The 13,975-nt window shown below is 41.6% G+C and overlaps 1 protein-coding gene and 1 pseudogene across 1 annotated transcript; one reads left to right on the top strand and one right to left on the bottom strand.

The window, feature by feature from the left end:
* Window positions 1-1,127: 1,127 nt before the first annotated feature.
* On the top strand, window positions 1,128-2,045 carry LOC124097335 (olfactory receptor 1N1-like). Its single transcript, XM_046451768.1, has one exon. It carries the CDS (start codon window positions 1,215-1,217, stop codon window positions 2,043-2,045), a length of 831 nt encoding a protein of 276 aa, XP_046307724.1. The 5' UTR covers window positions 1,128-1,214.
* A 5,748-nt stretch (window positions 2,046-7,793) lies between these two features.
* LOC124097337 (NAD kinase-like) lies at window positions 7,794-9,970 on the bottom strand (annotated as a pseudogene).
* Between the last annotated feature and the right edge of the window lie 4,005 nt (window positions 9,971-13,975).

The raw sequence follows: 13,975 nt of genomic DNA on the forward strand, positions 1-13,975 counted from the left end.
CATTACCACTACACTACCTGACATTCTGACACTACCCATGTTCTCGATTGGCTTTTGATGATGTATGGGTTTTATTGAATGCAACAGCTGTTTCTATGACCTCTGGAATCTTTAAAGCACAGCCACATTTTAGGACTGTATTTCTCCAGCTATAAGAGTTGCTTACTGCTAAGATTTCCACGCTGCTTTTGTCTTATGAATTGTGCTGCATCTTCATATTTCATTCCACCTTTAATTAATGCTAGGCAACAAGCACTAGAGCTCTCCCAAGGTCTGCAACACAATGGATAGCAGTACAACAGCCAGGTTCTTCACAAGACTTAACCAGTCATCAACAATCTGGGTGGATGGATATATAACATCATCATAAGGCCAATTGACAACTCTACTCTTATCCCACTTAAACAAGTGTGGGAAATTAAATTGATAGAAGTTACATGACTTTCTCAAAACCACAGAGAGTAGGGATATTCTATCAGACTCCAAAGGGGACATTGTATTTTAATCAATACAATAAACAAATGAATATTCAGTAGCAGCATGTCACATTTGTCCACGAAGACCTGCTTCCCACATGTATTATCTCAACAATAACTTCCATACTCTATGAAGAAGTTACACATGGTACAAACTAGGAAACAGCAATTCAGAGAGGTTATCATTTGAGTTAGGACAGACTGAGCCTAGGGAATAGAGAAAAAAAATCCTATTCCATCTCCAGGAAGCCAAACCCCTGATTCTGAAACAAGAGATGTTGGTATGTGTAAAGTTAATGAAAATTAAAATGATGTATCCCTACTGATGAAGTGCTTTTTGGTTCCCAAACTTCTTGCATCCACATTAATTCACTGCAACGGTGGTCAGAGGCAAAGGGGATCAGAGCTCTCCCAACAAACCCAGAGACCCCTAAGTCTCAGCTGGCTCCCCTCTGAAGGCTTTATTCTTTTTTCTGTCTCCCTCAACATATATACAGGAACATACACATGCACACACACATACACAGAATCCCTGGAATTGTTTACCCGACGTTAGAAACACATAGCAAAGTCATCAGACTCTGAAATTTTCAGTCTAGCTCACTTAACCATAATTGTATATTTATTTCTCTTCCTTAGAAGGAAATTAGAAACCAAAGCACCATCTCTGACTTCCTGCTCCTGGGCTTCTCTGAGCACCAGGAGCAGCAACCTCTCCTGTTTGGGCTCTTCCTGGGCATGTACCTGGTCACCCTGCTGGGCAACCTGCTCATCATCCTGGCCATTGGCTCTGACCAGCACCTCCACACACCTATGTACTTCTTCCTGGCCAACCTGTCCTTCGTGGATACCTGCTTCACCTGCACCATTGTCCCCAAGGTGCTGGTGAACATCCACACGCAGCAGCACACCATCTCCCACACTGGGTGCCTCCTGCAGATGTACTACTTCATTGCACTGGCCCTGCTGGATGACTTCCTGCTGGCCGTCATGGCCTATGACCGCTACGTGGCCATCTGCCTGCCTCTGCACTACACCACTGTCATGTGTCCCCAGCGATGCCTGCTGCTGGTGGCCACGTCCTGGTTCTGCTCCAACCTCCTGGCCCTTTCCCTCACTCTCCAGATGGCTCAGCTCTCCTTCTGTGCCTCCCGCTCCATCCCACACTTCTTCTGTGACCTTCTCCCACTCCTCAAGCTTGCCTTTCAGATCACGATGTTCGCTGAAGCTGCCCTCTCGGGCGTGGTCCCTCTCACCTGTGTCCTGGTCTCTTACGCCCACATCATGCACACCATCCTCAGGATCCCCTCTGCTGGGGGGAAACACAAAGTCTTCTCCACCTGTGGCTCTCACCTGACAGTGGTCACTCTCTTCTATGGAACTGTCTTCCTGGTGTATTTCCAGCCCTCATCCTCCTACTCAGCAGATACTGGAATGGTGGCTTCGATTGTGTATACAATGGTCACCCCTATGCTGAATCCTTTTATCTACAGCCTCAGGAATAAGGACATGAAGGGGGCTTTGTGGAGATTGTTTGGCTTGGGAAAATGCTGTACTACTCATCAGTAGAGGGCAGTTCCCCAGAGTAGAAGCCAAAGCTCTTCAAAACATCTTCCTAATTGGACTCCTCTATTACAATTTTTGAAGAACTCAAATTCAAGACAGGATGGATTCTTAGCATCACAATGAGGTTTAACCAGTGAGGAATGCCCGATTTGGCCAGACTGGGAATAGGACTAACTGTTCGAGGACAGGGCTACAGTTTGGCGAAAAAGAATCTCAAAATCCCTACAGGATGGAAAGGCAAAAATTTATACCAGACAAATTTAAACAGTAAGGAAGACTTTATTCAAGGCCACCACAATAGAGGGAGAGGCCGTAATTCAGTCTGAACTTGAGTCCACGGAAACAAAGGTCAGGAGGACTTTTAAGTGTTCAGGCGAGAGGAAAAACAGAGGTCATCTGTGTCTGCTAATTCACTTTACCAGAAAAAAAAAGTTCTCTTATCTTTTCTTAAATGTATTCTAGGTGTACATAAGAGATTCATTTTGACATAATCATGCATGCATGGAATATGATTTGCTCCATTTCAGTCCCAAGTACTTTCTTTTTCCCTCCCTTTCTCCCTCCCTTTCATCCTTTTCCTCTAGTTTACAGGTCTTACTTCTATTTAGTTATTGTTTTTCTTTTTTAATATTTATTTTTTAGCTTTAGGTGGACACAATATTTTATTTTATGTGGTGCTGAGGATCAAACCCAGTACCTCATGCATGCCAGGTGAGCACACTAGTCCTTGAGCCATTTCCCGGGCCCCTAGTTTTTGTTTTTCTTAATTGGTGCTTTATAGATATGCATAAAGGTAGAATTCACTGTGGTATGTTCATATATGTACACGGCAATTCTCCCCTTTTTTGGTCCCTCCTCCTTCCCTTGCAATTCCCTTCCTCTACTCCACTAATCTCCCTTCTATTTTTTTTCTTTTTTCATTTGTTCTTTTTAGATATACATGACAGTGTATTTTGACATAATACACATACATGGAGTATAACTTTCCATTCTTGTGTTTGTACATGATGTGGAGCTTCACTGGTCGTGTATTCATATATGAGCACAGGAAAGTTAGGTGGGATTCATTCTAAGGTCTTTCCTATTCCCATTGTCCCCCTTTTCTTCATCCCTCTTTGTTTAATGAATTTCTATTCTTCCCTCTCCCATTTATTATGTGTTAGTATCTGCACATCAGAGAGAATCCAAACTGCTCCCACTTTTTTTTTCTTACTCTGATTTAGTTTCCACTTATGAGAGAAAACATTCAGCTCTTTACTTTCTTGGTCTTTTATTTCACTTAGCATGATGGTCTCCAGTTCCATCCATTTACCAGCAAGTGCCATAATTTCATTCTTTAGAGCTGAGTGAAACTTCCTTGTGTATATATGCCACCTTTTGTTTACTCTCATCTATTGATGGGCACCTGGACTGGCTCTATAACTTTGCTATTGTGAATTGAGCTGCTTATAAACTTTGATACACTTGTATCACTGTAGTCTGTTCATTTGTTAATAAACATTAAGGAGTAGGATGTCTGGTCCATATGGTCCATATTTCTAGTCTTTCCAGGAATCTCCATACTGCTTTCCAAAGTGTTTGTACTAATTTGCAGTCCTACCAGTAACATATGAATGTACCTTTCCCCCACATCCTCACCAGCATTTATTATTTTTACATTCTTGATGATTGCCATTCTAACTGGCGTAGGAGGGAGGAAGGACAAGAAAAAGAGGGATTGTGGGATGAAATTGACCAAAATTATTCTATGCACATATGTGAATATATCACAATAAGTTACACTTTTATGAATATCTATAAAGCACCAATTTTAAAAAAACTAATAATAAATAAAAGAAAAACCGCTAGAGCAGAGGAAGGGGAATAGGGGGAGGGAGGAGTGGAGGGAGCACTGAGGACTGAAACAGGAAATTATATTCCATGTATGTATGATTATGTCAAAATGAACCTCAATGTTATATGTAACTATAGTACAATGATAAAAACGTGAAAGAATTAAAATAAGAGTTCACCAAAGAGAAGTTTCTCCTACCTATGAGTAACCCAGTGCATACACTGTTCACATCTTGTTTCTTCAGTTGTAGACAAAAAATACAGTGTAGGAGTCACCATCATGTCCCATGGCTTCAATGGCCCCATCTTGAATGAGTAGGAACAGTAAAATTTCTCAAACCCTTTTGTCTCCTACACTTTTAAACTCCCCCAGATACTTAGGAATTGAGGAACACATTTAGGATCATTCAAGAGTCAAAGAAAAATAATTATGTATATTAAATATATATTTTATGTGAATGACAACCAATATGCTGCATATCAGAACAGGGAGATGCAAATAAAACATATTTCGAGAGAATTTATAACCATGTATTCAAATGTAAAGAAAGGGAGAAAGCTACAAAATAATGTGATACCCATTATAAGAACTTAGGCATAGATGCCGCAGTCTGGCTAGGCACAATTCAGGAGTCACTTGTCAAAAGAAATGAACTTTATTTTTAGAACACACACACACCAAACCACACAGCTCCTCAGGAAAAACCTTCAGAGCCCAACTGCCACCACCGGCTTCCCACAAGCCTCTCAACCTCCCCCACTCCTCATGCTCTTGAGGCTGATTGGCTGGGTCTCATGGGCAGAGCCAAAAAAAAGTCCCCCAGTGAGCAGCTCCCTGATCTGAAAGGGCAGGGAAACAGCCCAATGAGCATTACTGCAGAGGAGCCAATCAGTTGGCAGCTAGAAGTTTGCTGGGGCTGCTGTGAGCCAATCATCAGCTGGCAGCTGGAAGTTTGCTGGCAGCTGGAAGTTTGCTGGGGCCCCTTCGGCTGTGGCTCTCAACAGAATGGCAACATGGATGGAAGGGGATCAATCCTTTTTTCCTTAAAAAACGGAAGTAATACAGATGAGAGGGGTGGGAAAGACACATAAAGAAGTTCACAAAGCAAAAAGATTATTCTTCAAAAAGCTGGCATCCCATCCCTGCCTGGGAGGCCAAAGGGGTGGTGCCACCACCACTCCATAGGGTTTGTTGGAGGGGACTGGTCACAGGGAGGTTGCTTTTTGTCAAATACCAGCATCTTCATTGTAAATGCCAGCCTGTGATGATTTCTGGGTGCCCAGGAATCTGAGGTGGTTTAGCTGCCTCCTCTCGCCTTCGCCCTGACATTTGTGGTCATGGGGCCATGATAGAATGAAAGAAAAATGAGGGTGTAGGGGATTCTCCTCACTGGTTGCCTGAAGGGAGCTCACAGTATGAGGAATGTCACTTTTTTTTTAGCTGGATGGTGTCATCCTAGGAATCATTTTGTTTCTCTTCCTAACTTGCATGTATGTTATTTTCTTTTGCCTGAAAAACCAACATTGAAAGTAGGTGGAAAAAAAGAAGTCATGGAGAGAACTAGAAGGGTCCAGGGAGCAGGGCCAGGATCCCCTGCACTGTCTGGCCCACTGTGCCCTGGATAAGACAGATGTGCATTCTTAGAGGATCTTCAGCAGCCTTCTGTACCAAGAATGCCCCTCTCCCTCCTTACTGTCTTACTTTGTTTGTCTCCTGACTGCAGCATTGACTGCACCATGGGGAAACCCACCCTGATTCCATAATATAAACACCTTGAGAACAGGAGGAAATTCCATTCCACACTGACCCTGGCCCAGTAAATAGTTGATTATTGACACATCAGGAAAGAAGAGCTCAAACATCTTCTTGGTTGCAAAATAGTTGTAAACATCTGCTGCAGTCCTGGTGAGCTGTTTTGTCTTGCCTTTCCTTTTAAAGGTTTGTCACCTGGTTTCTTCATCTGGGGTCACTATTTGCCTGTTTCATTATTCAGCTTCACAAGAAGACAGTTAGGGAAAACCCATTAGCAAAACAAAAAAAGTATATTGCAAAAAAAAAAATTATATGTCTGTGGTGAAACCAATCAAGAAAAAGAACAAGCAATAACCAATAATAGTAATAAGAATGACATCTCAATATACATTACCAGCAGAAATCTTTAGTGTTCATAATACAGAATTCATAAATATCAAAATATTTAAAAGTTAAAAAAGAACATCTCTTCAAATAGGATGTTACAAAAAAATTTCTAATAACAAACTTGAAATTTTAGGTTAAATAGATAACCTGCTTAAAAATATAACATCAAAACTAATGCAAGAAGAAATTAAAACCCTGAAAGACCTATAATAAGAAAATTAAATCAGTTCTCCAAAATCTTTCCTCAGAGAAAATTTCAAACCCAGATGGCCACAACAGTGAGTTCAAGTTAAAAAAAAAAAAGTTTTTAAAGAAATAATTGATTGTTATCTTATGAAAACTCTTCTAGATACTAAAAAGAAAGACAGAAAAAGGGTCAGGCAGGAAGATAAAAGGGAGATCATGAAAGCAGAAGGTACCATCAGAGTATAGAAAGGGGAACAAGGAGAGAGAGGAAAGGATGGAAAGGGGAGGTACTGGGGAATTAAATTGACCAAATTATGTTGTGTACATGTATGAATATGTAACAATGAATCCCACTATTTTAATGCACCAACAAAAAATGTTTAAACTCTTTCAGATAATAAAAGTAAAGAACATTCACAAACCTCCTTGTTAAGGAGAACAGAACCTTCATACCAAAAGCTGACAATGTCATTACACAAAAAGACATTACAAGCAAATCTCAATGATGAATACAGACTCATAAATCCCAAACAAAATATGCAAAACAAACTCAGCAATGTATAACAAAAGATCATTTTTTATGACCCTGTTAGTTTTTCTCAGTAATTTCCCCAGCAAAGTTGATATAACTTTCAAAAGTTAAAGAAGTTTCTTTTTCAGAAACAATATCTAAAAGCATTAGCAGGCCTTGACCTTGGTCCCATCCTGTCCTTGGCCTGCATAGGCCAACTCTAGAATGATTCTTCATAGCCCAGTATAACCAGAACCCTCCCACCCTTGATATCTGATCAGTCCCTCATCTCACACCTATGATGTGTAAGTCCTTGGTCTGCGTTTTACAAGAATCCTATTAAGTCAGTTTAGCAAAAATCTTCCTACCCTTGATGTCTCCTCTTGGTGTTTTACCATCCACAGATTCCTGACCCTGCTGGTTGACTTTGTAAGTACCCAGTCATCACTGCTGCATTCACAGTTGAATTCAATCTCTCAATCTCTCATTTTAACAAACATCAAAGTAATTATTTTATTTAGCAGGTTTCCAAATGGCCCAGTGCTTGAGATATCAATGTAGGTTATGCTACAATAGAGTCCCTAACAAAACTAGTTGTCCTGAACCCCAGGTAATAGGTTTATCTTTTTACCAAACAGCTTGGGAAAGCAACAAAAGTCCTCCTGCAACACGTGATGAGGCCAAATTTGAAGGGTCACTCTATGACATTAAAGTTCAAAGGAAGTTGTCTAAAACAAATAAATAACAACAAAGCACAACGGAATCCATGATGCTTCCACGTATGCTAAATTGTCTGTCAGGATCAAGCATGCTTCTCCTTATTGAGCATCAGAAAATCGTTACAAAATATAGCAGACATAAGAACAAAGTCAGAAAGCTAATTTTTTTTAATAATGCCATTTTTTTCCGGGCTGAGGCATTTATTTCAACACAGAAAGACAGATTAATTCATTCTGACCCCTCTGAATTTCAAGACTGATATATGGAAAGTTTCCGACCTGGAGTCGCAGGACCCCTGCTGGGGGAGTGCAGGGTGCCCAGCACAGCTCTCACTGTACTTTAGAAATGAAAAAGAGTTATGTTAGAAAAGGTTAAAGAGCTCATCTGGTTGGCAAAAGGCAGACCAGGCTCCCCTGCTGCAGATGACAGGTGGGACACAGTGGCACCATAGTGAGGCCGGGTGCTACCCTGCACACCTAGCTGTCCTCCTCATCCTCCATGAGGGCTGGCTTCTTCCTCATGTCCAGTGCAGACACTGGGCCAGGCTCTGGAACCAGTCGCTCACCTGGCCCCGCACACAAATGGAGGGCAGCAGGTGGCAGGAGGTGGTGACGGTGATGCTGTTTCCATGGCAGACTTCCTCAGGCTTCCATCCATCCAAGGACACCCATGCAGTGTTCCTGGCTTCTGGTGACACCATGATCTTCAGCTCGACCCCTGCAGGGACCACCTTGGGCCAGAAGGACGGCAAGTGTGAGCAGATGGATGTGAGCATAATGGCCGGCACTTTGGGGTAGATCATGGAGGCTCCCGCTGCAGCTGCATAAACTATGCCGCTGGTCCGGGTGGACGCAATCACTGCATTGCCCTGCACTGTGGTCATGAGGTGTCCGTCCAGGTAGACAACCACGTTGGACAGGTATGAGGAGGGACCTCTATCAGTCATCACTTTGTTCAAAACCTGGTACTGCACGGCCTGCTTCCCAATCTCTGTGTCCAGGCCTAGGGCTGGCAGGCCATTCTCACTGAGCCCATTGTGGGTGGTCCTCTTCTTGCCTCTGAGCTCCTTCACCACCCTGACCCTCAGCCCACTCCGAAGAACAATAGCTGCATTCCCTACTATCACCTGGGTTCCTTGGGACTGAAAGTTCTTGAGGTTGAACAGGGTCAGGAAGCTCAGGGAACCTAGGTAGAACACCATGACTGGAGGCACTCTCCCTGGAAGAGCGAGGAGGCACAGAGCAGGATCCCGTCACCCCCAGGCAGATGATGAAGTTGACCTGGTTGGAGATGTCATAATAATCTTCCCAGAAAGTGCAGAACCTCTTCTTCAGGGACCCAAAGTTTCGTCACTCACTATAGCAAGGTCTTCCAGCACCTTCTTTTCCATGTACATGATCATGTTGTTCTCCTCCAGGAGTTACACGCACAGCTTTTTGAAGGGCTGCAGCAGACTGGCGTCAGGGACCTTCCTAATGACAAGCATGCACTTTGGAGATTTGTTGCATGTCAACCTCAGGTTGGCAGGGTCCTGAATGTGTCTGATAGTCTGGGGGGTCTACAGCTCACAGGCCTTTGGTCCAAACGTGGTCACTGGGCAGGGCTCATGGAGAGAGCGCATCCTCCTGAACTCCTTGGTGCTGCCCCAGGCAGGCAAGGCCGACAGGCTTCGAGACTTGGTGCTACCCAGAACAGGGTGGCTGTAGCTCCAGGTGTCATCCCCATGACATGCCGAACAGCAGTACAAGGCCACATCTGGGCCCAACTCCTTACTCACAATCATTTTTTCTGTTCCATTTCCATAGTTGATAAATGAGAACTTCTGCCAGAAAAGCAGACTCCATCCACTGCTGCGCACCCACAGTATGTCTACATGTTGGGGGCAAGCCCGTGGGCCCCACTGCCCTTGGGCAGGTGCCATCGAGCAGCACTTAATAATGCAATTTTTAATTTTTAAAAAAGATCAAAATGCTTCTGGGCACAGTGGTACATATCTCTAATCTCAGGTAATTGGAGTCTGAGGCAGGAGGATCACAAATTCAAGACCAGCCTGGACAACTTAGCAAGACCCCTTCTCAAAAAATATAAATAAATAAATAAACTAAAAGGGCTGGGGATGTAGCTCAGAGGTAGAATTATCCTGGTTCAATACCCAGTATCAAAAAAGAACTCTAAATACATACCAATCAAAATAATTTACGATATTACAAACAAAAGGACAGTTGATTCAACAGATGGAAGAACAAGAATTTATATAACTGAACATTCAATCATTATAAGCTCTCTTAACAAAAAGAAGACAGGGAGTGACCTCAGCAAGATGGCAGACTAGGACTTCCCAGTGCTTTTTTTCTCCTCTGTGTACAAAAGTACAGATAAGAAGAGCTAAGGAATCAAATGAGAAGTTACAGCACATGCCTGGAGCATAGGAATAAGAAGAGACTCATTAAAGATAGTAGGAAGCACAGATTCACATTATCTGGGTCACTCTTTCCCCACGACCAAGCAGGCCTTGTCCTCCACATGGGGGAAAAGAAAGTTAGCTGATTACTGGACTTTGCCACCATCCCAGCACTAGACCTGCCCTAGTGAACACCAGTGACAGGTCAGCCCCTGTTTCCCCAGGCACAGGGTTAGATCCAGGCCAGCAGTAACAACATCCCAACCCTAGACCCATCCTGGGCTTCAGACCTAACCCAGGCTCCATCCAGCCCCTATAGAGTCAAGCTCAAGGCTCATCCCAGCAATAGGTTGTCTTCTGCAGCCCTAGCCAGGAAGCCCACTGCTGTACCAGGACGGCCCTTACAACATCAGGCTTCAGACCAGATCCAGACTCCAGACCCACCCGCATAAAAACAGGCACAGGAATTGCCCCAAGAGACTCCAGCATCATATCAGCACCTATACCAGCCTATGCCAACACCAGACCAGCCCCAGCAGACTCAGGCTCAAGGCCGCCTCAGTGTCTGAACAGCCCCCATGAATCCAGGTGTCCCTATGGATATAGGCTCCGGGCCCTCATCCTCACTAGGACCCAGTGAACTGGCCAACTGAAATGGACCGTGGTGCTAGGCCTGCCACCATAAACTCAAGTGCAAGTCTCACTGCACAGACTTAGGCCAGGCCCATCCACCACTGGCCAGACACCAGGCCTGAGGACTCCAGCAGCAAGCCCACATTAGACCCTACCGTGTAGCCAGCTTAGAATCTGAAGACAGGCTGACTGATAAAGGGCTTTTCTGGTCAAGGTCAACCTATAAAGACTGAATGAGTAGCTATTTCAACAAATGCACAGACACCAACACAGACTACAGGATCACAAATAACCAAAGATGATGACATCACTAGGGGAACAAAATAAAACATCAGTAACAGACCCTAAAGAAATAGAGAACTCACAACAATTCCAAATAATTATCATAAAGAAGCTCAGTGAACTACAAAAGAACACAGATGGTAACTAAATAACATCAAGAAAATAACACAGGGACAAACTAGAAGTTTAACAAAGAGATAGAAACAAACAACACAACCACTCAATAGCAAGAAAACAAACCAATTTTTAAAATGAGCTAAAGACCTGAATAGATATTTCTCAAAAGAAGACATGCAAATATCCAACAGGTGTGTGAAAAATGCTCAATATCACTAATCATCAGAGAAATGCAAATTAAAAACCATGTGATATTAACTCCTGTTAAAATGTCTATTATCAAAAAGACAAAAGATAAATGTTGACAAGGATGTGAAGAAGAGGAGATCCTTATTCACTCTTGATGGGAATGTAAATTTGTATAGCCATTATGGAAAACAACATGGAGCTTGCTGAAAAAATTTAAAAATAGAACTGTGATATGCTCCAGCTTCTGAGGAAATATCCAAAGGAAATGAGTATCCTGAAAAGATACTTGCACTCCCATGTTTATTGCAGAATTATTTGCAAAATACTGAACCCACCTAAGTGTCCATCAACATATAAATGAACAAAGAAAATGTGCACATACACTGGAATATTAATCCACCTTAAAAAAGAAGGAAACCGTGCCCATTGTGACAACAGGGATGACTTTAAAGGACACTATGTTAAGTGAAATAAGCCAGGCACAGAAAGATGAGTATTATATGACATTACGCCTAGGTGGAACCTAAAAGGCAGGGATTAGAATGATGGCTTCCAGGGACAGAAGCATGAGAGAAGTGGGGAGATAACAGTAAAATGGTACAAATGTTCAGTTTCAAGGTGAATATGTCTTGAGGAATTAACGTAGTGCCTAGTGACTACGGTTAATAATCCTGTGTTAGTTACTTGAAATTTACTAAGTGTCCCTACCACACACACAAACACAAAGTGTATAACTAATGATGGACCTGTGATTAATTTGATTAGAAATGACCCCTATGCAATGTACAATGTACATCAAATCACCACATTGCATCCTGAATATATGATTCTTACTTGCTGGAAAAAATAGAAATAAAGCCATGAACTTTTACTATTTAAAAAAAAAAAAAAGACTGAATCAAGCTGAGCATGGTGATACATGCCTATAGTCTCACCTCCTTGTGGCTGAGGTGAGAGGATCACTTGGACCCATGAGTTGGAGACTAGCCTGGGCAACATAAGAGACCCCTTTCACGGAAAAAAAAAAAGTGAATCTAACAAAAAATTTACTGGACTCTTAAATAGGAAAAATTTGATATTTTTAAATGATCCTCATAACTGGGTATATAGTAGTCATAAATTGAGGGTCCCTGTTATGAGAGCTTCTTCTCTGAATGGTTTGAATCAGTTCAGTTCAATTGACTTAAACTATTCAACAAATGTGTGTGTGTTCAAGCCATTATTACAGCATTTTTCAATTCTGTTTTGTCTTATTCCGTTTTGTTTTATGGTACTGGGAATTGAACCCAGGGTGCCAAATCCCACTCCTTTTTGTTTAGTTAGTTATTTTAATTTTGAGACAGGGTCTCATTAAGTTGCTAAGGCTGGCCTGGAACTCACAATCCTCCTGCCTCAGCCTCCACAGTTGCTGGGATCACAGGGGCGCACCACTGTGCCCAGCTACAACATTATTCTTATTGGCAAAATCCTGGGCTATTCCTTCAACAGGAAATTCAATGGATAATACATTATATCATCGAACAATGATGCATCTTACAATAATGAAAATTAACAAACCACAGCTATATAGAAATATCTGGGTGGATCTCAAAAACATAAAATGGTGAACCAAAGAAGTAAGACCAAAAACAGACTACATAGTACGTCATTCCATTTATATAAATTCAAAAGCATGAAAACCTAAAATAAATGTTAAGGAAGGGATACTGGTTATTTAGCTTATAAAGAAGAGGAGTGATTAGCAGAATGGGACAAAGGACAGCTTCAGGAGCAAGCAATGCTCTACATTTTGATCCAAAAAATGATCACAGGTGTTGCTTTGTAAAAATTCATTGGAAAATGTGCTTATGTTTTATGCATTTTTTTCTGCATATGTCTTATAATTCACTGATTTTAAGAAATAGTTTTGAATATACATAATGAGATATCATCACGCCACCATAATATCTATAGTTCTGATTTCCAAAAGACTCTGGCAACACAAAGCTTTTTTAAAAGCCTGCAGCAAACTCATTTAGAAACAAAACCTGATCTAAGTTGATATGATAATTCTAAACTTTAGTAGGCCTACTTAATTTATTCTGTGGTAGACATGCTGTGTGTCTGGTTAACAGAGAGTTCTGTTCAACCTAGCGGAAGAATCATAGATGATACACACACAAACCATTTAAAATTCAAAAGTCCTGCTGGGTGCTACAATCCAAGCAACTTGAGAGTCTGAGGCAGGAGGATTGAAAGCTGGAGTCCAGCCTGGCCCATGTAGTAAGACTTTGTCTGAAAATAGAAAATAAAAAATGCTGGGGATGTAGCTCATGGATAAAGCATCATTGGGTTCAATTTCCAGATTCAAGGAAGGAAGAGAGAAAAGGAGGGAGGGAGAAAGAAAAAAAAAAGAGAGAGAAAGGAAAAATTCCAAAGTCCAGAAACCCACAATACAGCTTGTATTGGGATGCTAATGGCCTGAACCAGACATCAATAAACAACACTGCTCCACAGCAACATGAGTTAGCATGAACCGACTTCAAACATACAATACTGACAAAAATAAGAAAATTATTTTTTAAAAAAAGAGTTTCACAGAAAGGACAAAACATGCTAAAAAATGCATAGCCATATGAAATAATGGGCATGGTAATTTGTTTCACTACTACATGATAATTTGTTTTACTATCTGTATGTCTCCCATATCTTGTGCTAAAAACTTTAAATATACACAATAAAATTTATTTTAAAAACAAAAGTGCATACCCAGACAATATAATATTTAGTTAGATATGTGTATGTGATAAAAATATGAAGAAAACTAAAGGAATAATCACAGTAATTGTTTCCTTTAAGGGGAGAGGAACAGGAATGAGGAATGTTATCAGAGAAAGGCAAAGAAGGGGTTTCTAAGTGATAGAAATCAATCATTCTATCTT

This window comes from Marmota monax, unplaced genomic scaffold (genome assembly GCF_021218885.2).
Source record: "Marmota monax isolate L192 unplaced genomic scaffold, Marmota_monax_Labrador192_F-V1.1 WCK01_AAM20220418_F8-fsc00020, whole genome shotgun sequence".
Classification (NCBI taxonomy): Eukaryota; Metazoa; Chordata; class Mammalia; order Rodentia; family Sciuridae; genus Marmota; species Marmota monax.

What these genes read in the sequence shown, in the direction of transcription:
- LOC124097335 (XM_046451768.1), top strand. Translation starts at nt 1,215, where the DNA reads ATGTACCTGGTCACCCTGCTGGGCAACCTGCTCATCATCCTGGCCATT.